The 19,690-nt window shown below is 35.3% G+C and overlaps 1 protein-coding gene across 1 annotated transcript in view; it reads right to left on the bottom strand.

Moving 5' to 3' along the window:
- Positions 1–19,690, bottom strand: part of COL21A1 (collagen type XXI alpha 1 chain) — a 128,211-nt gene that overhangs the window by 13,275 nt on the left and 95,246 nt on the right. Inside the window, exons 18-22 of the mRNA XM_068398204.1 lie at positions 12,956–13,000; positions 12,543–12,596; positions 3,537–3,590; positions 2,172–2,225; positions 1,587–1,658 (exon numbers count right to left, since the gene is read on the bottom strand). Coding sequence (XP_068254305.1) covers positions 1,587–1,658; positions 2,172–2,225; positions 3,537–3,590; positions 12,543–12,596; positions 12,956–13,000 — 279 coding nt within the window. The remainder of the gene's footprint in view (positions 1–1,586; positions 1,659–2,171; positions 2,226–3,536; positions 3,591–12,542; positions 12,597–12,955; positions 13,001–19,690) is intronic.

The raw sequence follows: 19,690 nt of genomic DNA, 5'->3' as shown, positions 1-19,690 counted from the left end.
ACTAATTTGGCTTCAACCACTTTCAAACCATGAGAGCTGACAGGTGTTCAACCCTGAAATTCTCCTCAAATCATGTTATTGAAGATTACAGTGAATATTTTTCCCCAGCTGTTTCAAATGAACATGTAGTGTTTCCTTCACATAAATTTGCCTAATAGCATATGTAAATTATAAATTCTTGGTTTTTCTCTGCTTCTTGGTTAAGTTATATAGAAAAAAGTTATTGTCCTGAAAAAACATCATCTAGAAAACACATCTCAAGTTCTTTGTAGTTACCCACAGGGCATGAAGAGTAATGATTTTCAATTACTTCTAATTTTCAGGTTCTTAAATCCCATTCTAGACAAAGCATAGCTGATTTTTCTGCAAGAGACTCAAGTTTACACTCCAGTGAGTTCTGTGAGTTACAGTAAGATAAAAATAAGCCAGTATTTTAAAACAAGAAATATTCTAGTGGCTTTCCAGCTTCCGTTCAAACAAAAAGTTCTGCATTATTGGCTGAGACAAAACTGAGAGGTTTCAACCACACAGGAGATTTTTAGTAGAACGCTGTCATCTTACAGAATAGTGTCTCTAGGAAAGCATTTAACGTAATTTAATTACAGCTTTAAGTTATGCAAAAAGCTATGTGCTTGAATTTCAAAACATACCAGAGAACAATATTGCCTATAGTCTTTTCAACCTGGGACTCCGTAAAGACATGTGGCTGTCAGAAAATCCAGCATACCTACACTTTAAGAATAAGGATGACTATCCAGATAAGCCAAAGATCAGTAAGAAATTTTACAATGTGTTCACAAAACAGTTCTTCAGCGATGAAGAATTTCAACATAACCACATCTATAGCAGTGTTTGATAGATGTAAGGCTGCACCAAGAGATGGTGATATCGTTGAATGCATGATCTTTATGAGAACTCAGTATGCAAGAGGAATAAACACAGGTTCGTCTGAAAAGAAAGAATTTTCAATCTGTATAGTAGAAGAAGGATCCATCTAACCTAACTTTTGCCATCTAAAATTTCAACATTTAATTTAGCTGTCTAGGCTTCAGCTACAGCCAAAGAAAGGCGTAGAGATGTGAATTAATGACTCCACATGGAGCTCAGACTCTCTCAGCTAAATATGGAGAAAACCTGAACATCTTGGTTAGATCAGATAACTCTTAATGGCTATGGCTAACTGAGCTGAATCTGTCACAGTTGCCTATGGTTAACTGCTCCAGTTCTTACGGGAGGTCCACAAAAGACTTTGTACAGACTTTATAGACATATCACTTGCTATAAGATATAAGATTAAGTAAACATAGAATCATGGATCATACCATTACGTACTATAATTCACAATGGAAATTTCATTATCACCTATATTGTAGCATTTTATGTTTACAGTTTCTCTATTTTGGCCATTCTCTCCTCCCTATGAAAAACTATTGTTTTTCTAAAGAATGGGCCTTCCAAAATATAGCCACTATTCTCTAATAAAAATGATGTATTTAGAAAAAGAATTTTCTTTAATAAAGATCACTTACAAGAAAAGCACTTCCAATAAAAGATGCAATTAATGTAAAATTGGAAAACATACTTACCTTTATGCCCTGGGTACCAGGAATGCCTGGGTAGCCTGGTTCACCTGGGGCACCTGGTACTCCTGGTTCTCCCTAAGTAATACAGTAGCTCTGTGTCAGTGATGTGCTGTGTGTAAAAAATATATATTGCATGTTTTCTCAAGGTGACATGATGTGTTTTGGCTATGATATTTTGAACTTTTATATCTGAGAATGATTGAAATGTCTGGAGAATTTGTGACGGGATGTTGAATACAGAGAAGACATAAAAGGGACTCCTAATTCTTAGCCTCAGTTTTCCAGCATCTGTCTTTTTAAATTGCTTTTTAATACGGTTGATGTTGATTTTTCAAAATTATGCAAATAAAACTATCTAAAGTAATTGCAATGTTTGCAGGTTGGAACTTCATGAACAGCTGACTTACATTGCCTAAAATCTAGTAAAATTAGTAAGAATAAGCCATCAAATGGATTCTGATGCAATTTTATGTTAGTTACTGTTTTATTTTGAAATAAACTGCCTTATAACTAATAATGGAATCAGTAAATCATGGAAAAGTAAATCAATCCCTTCTTTGATTAGAATACTTCCAGATTCATATTTACCTTGGCTCCTGATGATCCTGGTTTCCCCTGTATTCCAGGTTCGCCTTTATCACCCTATATAACAATATAAGAATGTGCCTGATACATCAGTATGTTTTGTCATGTGTGGTATGACTAGCAAACATAGACACTGCTGGGAAATTGGCTCTTAAAAATAGGCACAGGTAGTGACTGAAAGGCTAAAATTCTGCTCCCTTACAGGAAACCCGAAGTTTCAACTTTATCTCATGAAAGGTGACATACTGATGACAAAATGTGACTTGCCAGCCTCTGCTCACCTGTTCCTTCCCAACCTGCCTAATTTCCCTTGTCCAGTCATACCATGTTTGTGTGTACTGACTTCACATTTTCACCATTTTATTTAATAAAACTCTAAGAATCCTTAGACCTGTCTGAACCAAAATATTTATTTATGCTTTGTTTTTTATTGTAGCCTATGGAATTAGGTATATATTCAGCAGGAGGATTTTCATTAAAATCTAAGAATTATTGATTACTTCATGATGCTCTTCTGTAATAATGAGCTTATTAAGAATGATTCTGTAAAAATCAGCTTATGTTCTGAATGAGAGCTAAATATACAAAACAAAAGCAAATGAAAATAAAGATAATTAATTTTAGTCATTTCATAGGTATTCAATCTTCTTGACCACAGCAAACATTGACCACTTTAAAAAATGTTACCTTCAGCATACAATTTTAAATAAATACATATGTACTTTTGGATACAAAATAATGTACGGGTGGAAATGGAGCTAAATGTAAATACAAAGTTCGGGAAATGGATTCTATGTTCCTACATATTCTCTAGGACATACAATTCAGTGCTTACTGGCCAAAATTCATCTTGGATTAAATTAAAAGGTTACACTAACAGATCTGGATTTATAGTATCTATTTTAGTTTCTGAGAGCATGGGTCAAATTAATTCTTGCCATAGCTGCAGTGCAATCAATAAAGTTACATCTGAAATAAATTTGGCTCCTTGAGTGGAAAAAGCAGCACGTAACTTTATTTAACACAATTAAAATATAAATAAATGTAACATGGGCAGAAAGTTCTGATGTATACTGAGAATTATCTGGCTTCCAGCACTGCAGAACATTTTCCAGGACTGTGAAGCTGAAACATTCTCATGACCATTTCTGCAATTGTTTCAAACCTCACGGGATGACAGGCACCATTTACTGAGCTATATTAAGGTCTCTTGAGACTGAACTATCATATAAGGTAATACAGGGAAAAATCATACAGCTACGCACTAATATTCAATATACCAAAAAACTAGCTGCAAAATCCTGGCATTTCGTCATCTATAAAGCAGCCGTTTATCAAAGTCACAAGTAAATTAACACAAGCACTTACCTTAGGCCCAGGAGCTCCAGGTAGACCAAATGAGCCTTCTGGTCCCATCAAACCCTATTTATTTGTGAAAAAGGCAGAGATATTTCTGTACTAAGCTAGAGCAATAACAGCTCCAGTATAGTGTATTAGTATTATTAGTATTAGTATTATATTTATATACAGTGAAATAAATAGGACAGGAAATATAATGTCTTTCATCATGTTACTATACAGTCTGTAGCTCTGACACAGCACAGTGGGTTATTCAGACCTTCTATACCCTAAGGGCTACTGTGCAATGGAAAAAAACATGCAGAAAAAAAAGCACAGCGCTGTCACGAAATACTCCTGAGAGAAAAAATTCTGCAACTCAAAACCCATCTGTGTGATCTAATCTTTAACATATCTTTAATATGTCCTTAGCTATAACTACAAGCGACACAAAAGTTTCTTAGTTTCCATTTAGTGTTCCCAAAACCAGCAAAAGTATATGTGGCATTTCATAATTCTCTTCCTTCTTTCTGATCGTGTGTCCCTCAAAGGTTGCCATGTCTTGACTCCTTTTGCAAACTTTGCAGAAATTTATCAGGAGCAGTTAACTTTGGGCCCACACCTTTGCATCTTCTGCAGAATCTTCAGGATTGAACTGTTCATTCAAGAACCCAATAGCTTCTGGCATTTCAGATCATGACACTTCAGCACATGTACAAAGCCAGAGCATTGCCAAAACAGTCCCTTGGACTCCTCTCATGGAAACGTGTTGATAAAGGCATGTTTAATTGTCTTCGTTCCATACATAAAATAAGAGCTAAAGGGTATTAAACCATCAAATGGCTGCCTTTCTTAATTTCTGTTTAAAGCTACTCTCAAGTATACATTGGAAAAGAATAAATCTTTTTTTAAAATCATACTTTCCAGGAAGGAATTCCCATTTATAGTATTTTCCACAGCTGGTGTTAATATGTCTTTCTTACCACTTCATCTCACTTCTCTTTGACTCAAGAACTGCACGTGTCAATAAAAACAATATATTATTATTGTTTTATTTGGACTTGCATATATAGTCTGAAATATGTTCTGCTATAAAAGCGTATTTAACACACAGCATAAAATAAAGGCATAACAATACAGAAAGTCAAACAATTAAATAAGGCCTGGAAATCTAACTTGTCAGAGAATAAGTGTTATCAATGATTATAATTGATAGTATTTTCAAAAACTACTATTTTTATTATTTAATCTCTGCTTTCATATAGATAAAAACAACCACCTTCCATTTAGTATGAAATGTTAGTAACTATTCAGTTCCATGACATTATCTCAGACCTCCTTCAAAAGTTACATGTGATCAAAAATAAATGTATGTCTACAGTAATGTTACACAGATTGTAACTCAGTTTTGCCAAAACAATTATTGACTTTCTTTGCTAAAACTAAAAGTATGGCTTTGTTTTTACAAATACAAGAGAAAATTCAAAATATTTGGAACAAGAAGTAATTCTTTGTAGCCAAGGTTTTCAGCATTTCATCAATTTTCTGGTATTTCACCTGTGCTTTACTGTTAACTGAGGCAGCATAGATTAACTCAGGTTTCTTTCCGGCTGTGTTATAGGAAAGTACTGGTCACCAAAACTTTCCATCAATAAACATAGCAACTTACTCTTTAGGCCACTGATACAGGTCTGTGAATACAAATAAATGGTATCAATCACAAGACTAAAACTTGAGTAATTTTGCTGCCAATTTTCCTCAGTCTCAGACTTTTCCTGTTCAGCCCAATTGCACATGAAAATTCTTCTATTAAACTTCAATTTCTCTAAAATAACTAATGATATCATACATCAAATAATTTCCAGCACTTTACTGAACTTTGAAGATTAGATCTTCTTGTTCTTACTTACATAGAAAATCAGTCATCTTATCAAAGATGATGCAATTAATCTTGTGTAATCTATTATTTGGTAAATAAAGGTTTACTATACCCTATGAAATTTCTTTCATAATTTTGGAACAGAAATTACCAACTCCTCTCCAGCTGGAGTAAAGTTTCTGAGGTCTGCTTTCACTCATAACCTAAGAGACAGTGTATTTCCATTGACCATTTGCTTACAGCCTATGTTCAGTGCCAGCTTTATTACAGCAAGCGTAAGAAAATACTAATTTGGTTTTGGAACTTAACCTTGATCAGATTAAGACTGTCTTAATTTACTTGCACATCAGGCCCAGTTCTTCAATTTTTCTCTTTTTATTTACATAGCAAAATAAGGGTTTACTAATTTTCATTTAACTGTAAGGCTTAATTCAATTTGGCTGTTTTAAAGCAAATTTCATGTTATCTGTTGACCTCCTCACTTCTGAAATAAAGCTCTCTTCATTGTGTGATTTTTTTTTGCATCCTTGAAGGCTATCTTCCTTTTCCACAAAACATTGTGCAATTATTATTTTCTCCTCAGATTCTTGTTCTGTGCTCATTACTAGCACGTTAATCAGTAGAAAAAAGCAAGCACAAGTTTGGGGAGGGACAGTGGGAAGGGATGAAAAATGTGACTGGGGGATTTCTAGCTCCTTTCACATTGCCACCTCAGCGTAGCCCTGTGTTTCAAGTCACATAACACGCTGTTGAGAGCCTACCCTCTAGCAACTCCACACTAGATCACTTCTAGTTTATGCCCACACCAGTCTTTAGATTACAGAAGTGGTAAGTGTTCATCACAAATGTCCCTTTTTTTATTTAATCTTCTACAAAGTGGAAATACTATGTGTACAGAATAGCTTTTTTTTTTTTAATCAGCTATGTGTATATATCCACATTGACCTGCAAACATATACTAGAGAAGACAAACCAGAAAATACGTTTAGTATAACTAAAGGTCAGGCATACATCTGCAGGAAAGAGAGAAATAAAACCCAGTTGTCCTGACTTCCTTTCTTGCACTTTCATTACTATATTTAACGTATTTCATTTAAAAAATTACAGGAAGATGACTACATGAAATCAGTATGCTGCAAGAAGAAAACTTCCAGATGCAATATGGGAAAATCTTGAGAATATAATCTGAAAACTATGCCATGTAAAATTAAAAGAGAAGAGCGTGTCCTGAATAAAAATAAAGAACAATTCAAGGACATAAAATATACCATTACTCCCTCATTTTCCAGAGCTGACACTATTTATGTGGCAGATAAATTAATAAATTACTGATGCTGGCAATGTAATAGGGATAGTTAATACTGAAGAAGAACTTGTTACCGAAGAATTTTCCCAAGGTATTAATAGACCATCCACAAGCTTCCCATCTGTTTTTTCTGGAACAAACATATTCAGTGTGACTAACACAAGGAAAATCCCACTATATTTTCTGCTTGAAATTCCCTAATGCCATATAACATATTCAAATATTCCATGCATCAACTTCCTACTTATTTTATCAGGTGACAAAAGATACATTAAATGAGTTGACAGGAAAAATTAATAAATTATTTTCCAGTGTATCAAGAACCAGATGCTATTTATCTAAATAAAATTTGAAGAAAACATGGTAGGTGAGTTACTTGAATAAATATGTTCACTTTGGCATCCCACAAGGCTTTATTATAGCTGATGATACAGCCTTCCCTCTGGCATTTTGTTCAACTTTGTTCAGAAAGAAATGGGAGAAAAAGTTTCCAGCAATAGGCGATAAAAATTAGTGAGAGACAGGTGAGAGACCAAATGTCCATGTGTTAACTAGCAGTAGGGACATTTGAACTTTAGTTCAGGTAATGTTTCATCCAAATTTGATCTAACCAACTGCACTAACTGGAATTGTCAAGGAAATTTATTCTTTCCAGAGATCTTTAGGCAGCTGAAAAAGTCCTTTAAGTTCATGAAAAGAAAATTAACCTGTACACTCACTTTATACAAAAGGGCTTCTGTTAACTGTAATGTAGTAGTCATGCCTGTGGTAGAGTCAGGAAAGGAAGAGCTGCTGGGTGGATGCAGGGTAGCTGTATATTGTGCAGGAAATTCTGAATGTATTGAGTGACAGAATAGTCCAGAACTCGTAAAACCCAAAACTGGTTTCAATATTTCTCTCCAACCAGGACTGCGTTGGTTTTAATTGATCATATATTTTATCAAGGAACTGTGAGCATGGAAAAATAAGTGAGCTCTTCAATACGTTTATAGGCATTCATATGCCTATATATAATCTCTGTTATTTGGAAACCAGAGTCAAGTTTTTTTAAACCTAGCATTATTCAGAGAGCATGTTCAGGGCTTTCTCCTTTGTCTGTGGTTATCTACAGAGATACAGGAGAAAGCACAAACCACACCCTTAGTTCTTCTGAATTTTCTCTGATGAAAAACAATAAAACAAATTTAAAAATTAAGAAAAGAAATAGGAGAGAAGATGAGATCTGTGAACTGTACAACTTTGAAAAGGCTATTTACGGTTTTATAACCTCCTCAGCTTCTTCAAGTGATAATCCACATATCCATTTGGATTCTACATGACTAAGCTGTACTCAGCACAATCAGAGCATGCTGAAGGAAAGATTTAAGAGTCCTTTGTGGAATTAATGACCTCAGCATCATTCTGACAAATGCACAACTGAAACCAAAAGACCACCTCAAAAACAGTGAGGTTTACTTGTTATGGGATAGACATACATTACTGGACAGACACACAGCAAGCCTTGACTTAACAGGGTGTGTGATCATTACCCCCTTTGGAGGTCTGAACAACCTGACTGATTACAAATGAAGTCTAGCACCTCATTTAAGTGCAATTCAGATGCAAGATCAAAGGGAAATTTGGGAGGGGTCTGCAAATATATTCTCTCTGAAAAGTAAAGTTAGACTACTATTCAGCCTTAAGCATCTGAAGTTCATCCACCTTTTGACTGGAAAGAAAAGGCAACCTTCACAGAAAAATAGAGAACAAATGCCCAGTGAAAAACAACAAGAAGTCTTCCTACAATAGACATCAAATTCTATTAAATCAAAGACCCTCTCACCAAATAATCAATCCAATAATCCCATATAAAATGACAAAATCCCAATAAATTTGGGGCAGAAAAAAACACAGACATGCTTTCAGGGAAAGGGCAGTGGGAGTTACAGATACTGAAAGGACTTTAACTGAACTGATGCACATAATCAAAACTTCAACACTAAGATATAATAAAAAAAAGCAAGGATAGAGAGGACTCAGATTTAGATAAACCTTAGGCCAAGTACATGCTCCATTTAGCCAGGCAGGCATTTATTGCTTTTATTACCAGGAGTAACTGGAGAAGAACATGCTCTTTCTAGAAATAAAGAGCCAACAAGCATCCACATGTGTTGTAACTGGAGCACAGAGTCTTCTCTAAATCCTTTATTGTCAGGTCTGCTGGGTGTGAGAAGAGCATGGGACTCCTTATCATCAAGCTCAGAAAATCCACAAGCCCAAACTGTCTTAGATGGCCAGATGTAGGCAAAATCTGATAAACTGCAACTGACTCCATCTTCGGTGATCCTTAGACAACCAGGGAAAAGGCATAAAGCATTATCTCTCTCTGTGACTTCAACTCCAAAAGTGTAGAACTCTAAAGGAAAGCAGACTGTACTTTCAGTTGAAAGCAAAAGAGACAAAATTTTGGAAAACCCCATTCATTAAAATGACATCAAGAGCCAATTTCCCACTCCTGATTCAAATTTCTAAAGTGAATGAGAATGTCTGACATCATGTTCAAGACTCATATGCGACTCAGATATCTGACAAAAAAATTGCTGTGTCTTCCCAGAAAAGAAGAAAACCCCTTTTATTACTTTGCTTGGGGATGGAAACTATCATGTTTTCAGTCACTATTTGCTTATAGTGAGCCCTTAACCTGGGCTCCCCATAAACAAACTCCTCCTAAAGTTCTGAATTCCAATACATCAATGTATATTTTCTTTTTCTCTGTAGGAAAAAAAGACTCCTGGTTTTGGGTACCCTTTCTGTCTTAAGAGGGAAACATACACCTGTAACAACCTGGACAGAGAAGTGCCATACCCTGAGGAACATTCCAGCACTAGTATATAAATGACCCTTATGCTAGTAGTTATCTTCACACTCAGAAGTTAATTTGGCATGCAGCAACACATAGTTACGCAAGACTGCACGTACCAAGATGGTCAGATGTATGTGTTGCTGACCTCCATCCAAACAAAGATTCTCTTTAGAACATGGAATGATGCAGCAGGATGTAAGCCCCAAATAATTTTGGTATCAGATCTGCCCTTATGTACTGTAGAAGATAGTAACCTTAACTAGGATTTTAGAGAGATTCAGCAAGAAAGACAGAGGATCAAAAGGTCCACACTGAGATCCTTGGCATCTTCTTCCTTCAAGGTTCCTGTCACCCACCAAAATGAGGCACAAGCTACCACAACAACCTGGTTAAACACCACTGGAGTCACTGAGAGCAGAAAAGAAAGTTCCCTGAAAAGATTATCCCTGTACTGCAATGAAAGGTAGATACTGACAGTAAGATGGCCTTAGCAGTGTGAAAGTAGGCATTCTGATAACTGAAGAATGAATATCAAGCCCCTTTTAGGAAGCCAATTACTATCCTGTGTTTGACCTTGTAGAGATAAGTATGGATTTCTTTAAGTTCAGAATGAACTCTCTCCCTTTTGTCTACTTTTAACACCACAAAGTGGCATCTGAAACCCCTCTGTCTTTTGGAATGGACGAAATCCAGCCTGACGGCTGGATGTCAAGAGGAAATTCACTACTGATGAAGCATTTTCACAGGCAAAAGACCTTCAAATGAGATGGGGTAGATAAACTGAGACACAGACAAGTTACGAAACTGAACAACATAATCTGTTAACCATCACCAAAATCCAAGAACCTACAGCAATGTTCTCTCACTTGTTGCCAAAATATCAAGAGGCTTAACAGCAAGGGCAGCAGAGAGAACAGTTCACAGCTTTCATCCACAATTTCCACACTTCAAATCTGACGCTGGGCTAAAAACCTTACTTTTGCCATAGCCTTGTCTTTTGCTGCTGACAGAAGGAATATTGCAACTTCTAACCATAGCTTCCCTATTTAGGAATAAAATGGTCAGTCCATTTGTACCTACAACACAGGCATCACTATCCAAGCTTCTCAGTCTCTTCTTCCATTTCACAAATGCCATCTGCTTATTGCTAATGATTTTTCTCAAGCTCTGTCCAGAGCATTTCCTTCTTGCTGCTATTCCAGTCCCTCAGCTTTGTCCAGATAACTTCGTTTACTACCTCCTTTTACCCTTTCATTTCAGATAGAAATAATTAGCAAGAGAATTATTGCTCCGAGATTAATTTTTGTAAAAGTGCTTATATGTTAGTCTCTTTATTTACCAAAGCAATGCTATCAAAGCATTTATAAGAATCTGATACCTCTCTCAGTTCAAGTATTAGAAAACTGTTTACTATTATTATCATAATCAAAATCACAGAGTTGGACTCAGTGATTATTTATCTTCAAACGCGTTTTCCAATATAAGGAATTAAGCAGTATCTTACAGTTTCCCATGTAATCATGTTTATCCCAGTAATAACACTATAGAAATGCTGAAATTTTCCAATTAAATATTTTCACTGAACTGCTTCCTTGGCTTCCTGGGAAACTTAAAGTTTCTTCTATTTGGACTGGGCATGGTCAAGACTGTTACATGCACAATATATAGTGAATCTCAAGATGAGGCAATAAGGCAAGAAAAAAGCAAATTATCTTCGTCCCATTGTTGTTACACATTAAAACATTTGCATATGCCATTCAGCTACAAATCAAGAAATGTCATCTAATTTTTTCCCTGAGAAGTGTTACTAATTCTGTAGCCTGAATACAACTGCATAAAGTCTCTTTACTACCATATGGCTATATACGCTAAGAATAAACAACAAATTTCTTAGAGGTTAAAACTTTTAGTCATTTAGTGCTCCGTTGTCCATAGAGATAATAGAATCAATCTTAATTCTGTACTTAATTCTCTACAGTATTTACTACATTCTAGCAGTAACAGTCTATACTGATCTGCTTGATGTTGAACATAGGGTGAAACATAGGTTCTTCAACTAAGTAAAAAGTCAGAGTAAACAGCTTATTTATGATGCTAAGCCATGTATCTCTCAGGAAAGTCAGAAGCATTTTAGTAAGCAAAGAAGATAAAATGTATCAGCAAAGAAGATAAAATATCTCAAGCACAAAACAAAAACTGCAAAAAGACATGTTAACTGTGAGGACGATTAATAATGGAACCATGTAAACGTTGAACTTTTCAATAGAAAAGATAATTATTTTTTAAGGCAGCATATGTTCAACCAATGATGAAATTCCTACTAATTAATGAAAGATCTCTAATTAGTTTTAAGCAGCTGTCCCTTTTGCCTTTAAAATTTCCATTTTTTTAAAGTCTACATATACTTGCACCAACTTTCAGGACAATTATTTTACTACTGTAATTTCTACAGGATTATAAAGAACATGGAAATCACCCTACTCGGACAGTAACAAAGACGTGGTAAGCTAGACTGTCAAAAAAGAATGAATTATTTTCAGTTTCCTACATTCCAAAATAAAAAATCTCTCTTTAAGCAGTCTGGGAATTCGGTGATCTCTGCTATACTCACAGTCTTTGTCAAAAGAGCACTATCACGAAAGCATCCTGAAATTCATCTTCAGAAATCCATTGCACATTATGACAATGTTTAAGTCAGTCTTAACTTTCAAAATAAATTTACTTGAGTACTTTCAAAGGTAATTCAAAGTTAATTAATTCAGAGAGTAAACTCAGACTAATATGTTTGCTGGATTTGTTTATCAAATGTGCCATCAGGAAATAATCAATTTTAAAAGAAAAGTGGGTATATAATATTTGGGGGGGGAATTCAGAAATTAGACTTAGTCTGATCATATTTGCCAACCTGAAAATACTAGGTTGTTATGTATTTCCCGTTGCTTGTTTGCTTATTAGAAGTAGAGAATGACAGCATCAGAATTTGTTCATAACACCATTTTGAAAACTTACAGTATCCCCTGGTGACCCTTTTGCTCCTGGTTGACCTGGCGGTCCAATTTCACCCTATATTTTTTACAAGAAGAGAAGAATTCTGTGATTAATGTATGTATAGTTAACAAATTTTTAAAAGTCTTTAATTACGCAGATTTATTTAGTTAGGATTATTTCTCAAAGTATTATGAAATTAACTTTGTTACTTTTAAATTATTCATTCCTTCTGGAATAGTTGAAATAAAACCTAAGGAGAGATTTTCAAATATGCCATAAAGAATCTGGAGCATGTCTCCATTCCTTTGGAGCACGATTTGATGTCCTAAATCTCCACTACGAAAACTCTCCTCTGAGCATAGACTGAACCCTTAACTTCAGAATGGGTATATATATGCACAGGTTTTAACTGTGTTTTGAACTATTAATAATACCTTTTGTCCTTTTAGTCCTTGACTTCCAGGGATTCCAGGAATTCCCTGAGGGGTAAAAAGAAAACCTTTTAAATATATGGAATAGTTTATCCAGAAAATAATATATAACCCTCCCCTTCATGTCCTCATAAATTTAACATTTGCCATATGATTTGGGTTGAAAATATGGACAGGAAATAGAAAATTAAAAAAACACATAAGAGAAAAGAGCTTCAGCTGGAAACACGCAAACTATTTCTTCTGGGGATACAGTGAAACACTAACGTTCACTTGCTCCCCAGTGCTTTCGTGCCAGAAGTCCATGTCTGCCACTGGGCAGGCTCACATGCTCCCAGCTGCCACCAAGGGCTGCAGTGCTTTACTGAAAACATTGACGGACACAGGGAAAGAAACCACTTTTCATTATCGATAATACTTCCCACATAAGATAAAGCAAAAGTCCTGGTCAATAGGACCACGATTATGACAAATCCTATTTTCCTATCTAAAATACAGTGACTTTAACAGAACACAAGAGGCAGCTATATTTGATGTATGCTAGCTTCTACCTCCATAAATACTTGAAGATCTCTGTCATTTCTTCAGCATCTTTGCTCATTTAGGTCTACAGTATCTCTCACAGTTTTCTTACAGTGGTCATTTAATTGAACAAAATTTAGTTTTAAAACAAAACTCCATATATACTTAAAACTGTAGTCTCATTCGTTAATCTATTTTTTCTCTCAAGTAAAACTATTCAAATTTATTGGACAGACACTGTTCTTACTTGTAACACCATTAATCTGCAGCAAGACTTTGGCTTACAGACTTTACATTTTAATCTAATATTGAAATTAATATGCTGAAGTGAAAACAATAGGACTGTTCTAGACACCAACAAAACAAATGCATTCTGTGGGAAAAAAAAATTAACATGAATGTAACAACCAGGAATAACCTGATAGTTTCCATATGGATTACATCTGTGCAACACTGGCTTGGAAAAGACAGTTCCATTGTTTTGCAGTTTACACCCAGCTTCTCGTTAATAATGAACCCATCAAACAGAAACAGTTCATTGGTCAATGGAACAAGTTAACAATGACATCCTGAGCATTTTACAGGTCATCAAAATTCCAATGTACCTATCATTAAAATAAGAGTTCAAAGAATATAATAAAAAGAACTGGAAAACAATGCCTCACTCTGAGACTTCTACTCACACTGTGTAGCATAACACTTCTTGCTAAACTTTTGTCCAAAACAGAATTTCATATATGCTGAAAAAAACCCTCCCACTAGGCAGCAACCTTCTTGTACTGAAAGGATGTACCAAGCTTTTCACAGTTACGTTTCTATGCTGTTTGCAGGGCTGAGAGAAGACAGTTCCACATACTTAACCAACACAGTGAATGATTTACCATCATATAAGTATTCCTAAAAGAAACACAATGTCCTGCTGAGCTGTGTTGAACTTTCTTGGCTAAAATAAATTGCTGATACAAGACATTTAACTTTACCCCTTATATCAGTGGCAAAGAAGGATAAAACTCGAAGAACAACAATTGTAAAACTAAGTCATACTTCCTTTTTTTCTTCCTCCTTTTTTTTTGGTCTGATTGACTCTGCACTACTGAAGTACACGGAACTTAAGCTCCTATTTCAGTGGGAGCGGGTCCAGACCCTTAAAATTCTCTTATGGCTCATTGACATTCACTCAGCTAGGAACGAATCTATCACTTACGCTAATGTGAGTGATTCTCATAGTACACAGAGTAGGGATTTTCAGTTATTCTCCACATGTCAGCTGGCACAAAAGGAGGAGAATGAAGTGGCTAATTTGGTCATAAAGTATGAGTTTTTCCCATGACAGTTATTTTTCTGTACAGCTTCAATGGTTCAGTAATTACGAAGACTAGTTTCTGTAGAATCAGGTCCAGGATGCCTAAAGTTACATTTGATTTCCTTCTCATTGTCTAGTCACAATCTATTATTTCCTTTTACATGGATAATCTGTGGTTATGCCAATTAGAATCACTTGCACTTTCCCAGCAGACAAGGTTAAAAAGTAGTTTAGATATCCTGACTCTCTTCCCTAACTTCTACGTCAAAATCCAAAATGGAAATATATCTTGCTCCTAAACACAGATTTCACATGCAGTACAAAGCCTCAGAATCTGAGTATTTTTTTGGCCACTGTGAGTAATAAGGTACCTTTAACAGGAAGTTATGTTGAATAGGGTGACATAACACTAATCAAACTGTCAAAGAAACCTTACTCTAATTATCAAAAATGTATTCTTACTTTATATCATGAGGTGAAGCAACTAGTTTTACTCCATTTGTAAGATAAAAATGTAACTTTTGTGAGGAGTATATTGTAACTAAAATTATCACAAACGCCTGTGTTTAATCAAAACTTAATATGAAACAGATTCATCATGCAATTTTTCTGCAACTAAGGGAAACACAATGTTTGGAACTACTACAAATGGGAAAACTGCCACCCACTGGGAGTAACAGAATCAATGCTATGGAATAATTCATGATTCACTGGCCTACGGAAAAAAATTGCCTTTGGGGATGTCCTTTGCAAAGCTATAAAGCAACATTTTGTTCATATGCAATAAGAAAAAGGGGGTGTAATTCTAGATTTTCTTTTTTCTTTGTCTTTCCAGAAAACTTATTTTAAATGGTTTGTATTTATCATATATGCAGTTATAATAGCAATAAAACACAGCATTACATTTCTAGCCAGAATAGCTAAAAATCAAAGCATCTACTGCATTTTAGTGATTTCTGTTCTTACATGAGTTGGACCATCTTACACTTCTGAATCAGTTTATCTGTTCCCCTTCTTTTTTTACATCAAATTTCATGTAAGGTTTATTCAGTATTTCTTCATATTTAAAAATAAAGTTTATTGCAAGCCTTATCACTGCCTTAGTTCTTTCAGCATCATCAATCTGACTTTCTCAATTACCTTAATTTCTTTCAAATGCCTTCCTCCTTTCTCTGAAATCTTCCCTTAAATGGGAAGTCTTCCCTTACTCCATAAAAGCCTGTAATAATATTCATTATTTTAGCCTTAATCAGCAAGTGCTATAATCACTTGCAATTTAAAGCCAGCAAGATAGCCTAGTAAACCTAATTCCTTGGTTTAAAAACACGTCTATTTTCTAAAGATTCTCATCTGCAGTTTTATCACACACTGCTGAGTTTGTGCTTAAAAACTGTGATCATGTATCAGTCTGGCAGCTAACCGAGATTTTTTTATTGAGACACTGCTGTCTTTACCCTTTATCAGCCTCCTTTGCCTGTTTAATCATTTATTTTCCACTCTGTGTTACCTATGTGTACCTAGAAGCCTGACAGCTTTCTAAGCTATTGTTACAGACCTGGGGAGGCTTTGCAGGGTACCCCCAGGACCTAAAGTGACACTTGAATGCCACGTAGGCAACTGAAATCGTCTCTGGTGTCACTGAAGGTACTGTGGGATAACTGATCTACCCCTTGAAAAAGTTGTCTGCTCAAAGAACTATGTCGTACCTGCTAGATGTTGCAGATGTCCTCGTACATCTCAAATGGCTCTGGGCCAACGCCTAGGCATCCAAATCCCACACACCTTGACGTCTCATTCTCTGGAGCAAAAATTATCTATTTGTTTTTCTTTTCTTTGCTTGTTTGCATATGCCTGGTGTGATAGGTCTCTATAGGCTCAGACAGCAAAAGCTTCCAACAAAGTCATTGGCTAGGAATCACAACACATATAAGTGTAAACTAGGATATCCAAAAGTAAAAGCAGCTATAGGCATGCTTTACTTGCAAGAAATAGCAATGCTTAGCCATGGGCCTCACAGCTTCATCACAGAATGAAGCTCATTTGGGTATGCAACTAAATCCCCTGATGCAGCCTTCCTCATCTGCAGCTCCCACAGCTGGGACTTCAGAACATAACAAAAGCATGAATGTGTTTCTATTGTGACAATGAGCTTCAATGATGACACACAATTCTGTATAAATATTCTATTTTATCCCAGTTTTAGCAATTTAAATAAGTCTTCCATTCTTTGATAATACCTGGCAGATACAATGGATTTAACTGTAAAAGGAACATGGTTTCACAATCCCTGGAAAATCTTTCCTGCAGCTTTCATTAATCATTAAGTGTCTATTTTTGTTTTGGATGATATTAAACAGCTGGATTTTCTTCCATGCAGCCCCACAAAAAATCCATTAAGTAAATTGCCTGAGGCCTTATATACCATTTTTACTTAAGCCACAAGTTACATTTCTCAAAATATTTTTCCCACTTTTTCTAGCTAGTATTATGGACTATTTGTACCTCCCTCATGCTTAACTTCATGCTTGCAAACAGCAGAAGAACCATGCATAAAAACTTTTTCCAGAACAAAAAAACCCAAAAACTATTTTACTCCTAAAATGAATATTTATTAGCCTATTCTATTCTTTATTTTCTGCTATTGTCTTTAATATTCCCCATCTCTTCAGTGCCTGGTTTCATTCTTCCATACTGGCTGAGAGCCCTTGTATGGAAAGTGCGAGTTTCTAGACTACAGATAACATATCCATTATCATAAAATTCTATCTCTGGAAGATGCAAAATTATACAATATTTCCAAAAGCTTCTCTGTTATAAGCAAACTGTTTGGCAGTCAGTTCCCCGAGACTGAGAGAACATTAGTATAATTATCTTATTATCTTATTTTTTTTAGGGTAGGTATACAAAACTGTGCTCTTTCAACATACTGCTTTAAACAGGCTCCTCACTGAATACAGTACATCTGGACTTATTTTGTAATGTGTCAAACATTTGATAAATACTGTCTAGGACAAATCACTATGGAATAGCTTTTCAAACTATCCATTCTTCCATCAACATCAAGACAAAAATACCTGAAATAATATCATTTTTATCTATTAAAAATGGTCATGATTTTAAAAGTTATGATAAAACAATACTTCCTGTTTAAACAGTGAGCTTCTGAAAAAATGAAAAAGTAGTAAAATGTAAGGTAAACATAGAACCTTTATTTCAGAGGTCTTATTTGGGGCAAAAAAAAAAAATCTACCAGCTTCTCTACTACTGTTGTTGAATACTGGTAAATATTATGATTTATTTTACGGCTTAAGATAGTATCTGCTTTTATATTTTATATTTTTTATTAGGGTGGTCAGGGAGGTTATTTTGCTGTGACTTTACCTTGTTTAAATTATATTAATTTAAAAAAATGGATCCATTGAGTAACATTTAGAAACTTTTCTTAAAAGACTGCCACATTCTAGGCTGTTGTCCATTTACACAACAAAAATTCAAACTATCCCTAACGATCATTCGTAGTTCAGGCAGTGACAAAAGCCTCACAAAAGACTCCTAGCAAGGCACTGAGAAACTGTAATCAGAGTTTCAGTCTTAAAAAGTCCATAGGCTTTTTAAGAAGATTGCCAGAATGGTGCTAATTTTGGCCCTCCTCTTTCTTCAACAGGGTAACTGTTAATCACGGTCAGCTGAAGGATCAGGCTTAAAACAGATAAAAATTGTAACTACTGATAAAAAGATGTGTTTTTTTCTAGTGTATATAAGTTCTCTGAATTGTGTTTCAATCAAATGGTTCCTTCCACTCTGAAAAATCTGCAATTCTGATTCTGGGAAGACACTAAAAGACATCACATGAATTATAGCAACAGAGCAAGATTCACAAAAGACATCTATCTACCCAGATGTTCCCATGATCCCTTTAAACACCTGAAAAATATGACTATATGTATTACTGATCCTTACTTGCAAAAGCCATCACTTGATGATACATGAGAGATTTAGTAGAGGTATGCAAAAAAGTACAAGTCAAGCCATAATTTGGATAAAAGTACAACAGTTAAGATACTTTTTAAAAGATTACAGCAAATCCTTGATAATCCTAATAGAATGAAAGACACAAACCCAATTTGGATAATGGATAAAACTTTCTACTGGGAAAAGTAGCAAAATATATGTAAAAGGAATTCAATGAAGCTGCATCTGCTCCTGCTGAGTAGTTGGAATCGATGACAAAGAAAAATGGGCTAAATACAAAGAAGCATTCCCACAGACATAACGAGCATCCACCGGACTAGCATAGCAGCTTTAAATTAAATGCAGGAAATGAAAAAGCATTACCAATATCTTTGCAGTTATAAGAACAGAGTTTGCAAACACTTTTTTTAGCAAATCAGTTATTAAAAATAAAACACACGTGTTAAATGTGGAACACGATGACCCCTGTTGCATTGCCAACAACACAGACCTTGGAAAACTGTAATTTGAAAGCTGTAAATACTAATAGAAAATTAAAACTGTGTATATCCTGTCATAGGCTGAAACTGGTGACACTGTTTCTTGTAAATAACCTTCAAAATTACACGAGGATCAGACTTGCCAAATCTTTGTGGATCCAAAGGTGGCCAGACAAAATCCAAGCCCACAGCCCTGCAGGTGACAATGTGATGCCCTCTGCCTGCCATGCCAGACACCAGCCCTACAGACTGTGCAAACCAACATGCAATTTGTCTAAAAAGTTTACACTGACCTCTAAAAGCTGACAAACTGCCCCATGTTTGACACTTACATGTAAATACACTGATATTCAAGCAGTTACATGCCTTCAAAATGTTTTAAAATTTCTCCACTACATAAATTATGCAGAAAAGCTTATGACAGGTCACACAATTTGAATACCTTGCACACATAAGAGAGGG

The sequence above is a fragment of the Nyctibius grandis genome, chromosome 1, assembly GCF_013368605.1.
Source record: "Nyctibius grandis isolate bNycGra1 chromosome 1, bNycGra1.pri, whole genome shotgun sequence".
Taxonomy (NCBI): domain Eukaryota; kingdom Metazoa; phylum Chordata; class Aves; order Nyctibiiformes; family Nyctibiidae; genus Nyctibius; species Nyctibius grandis.
This window is presented reverse-complemented; position numbering and strand designations above follow the sequence as displayed.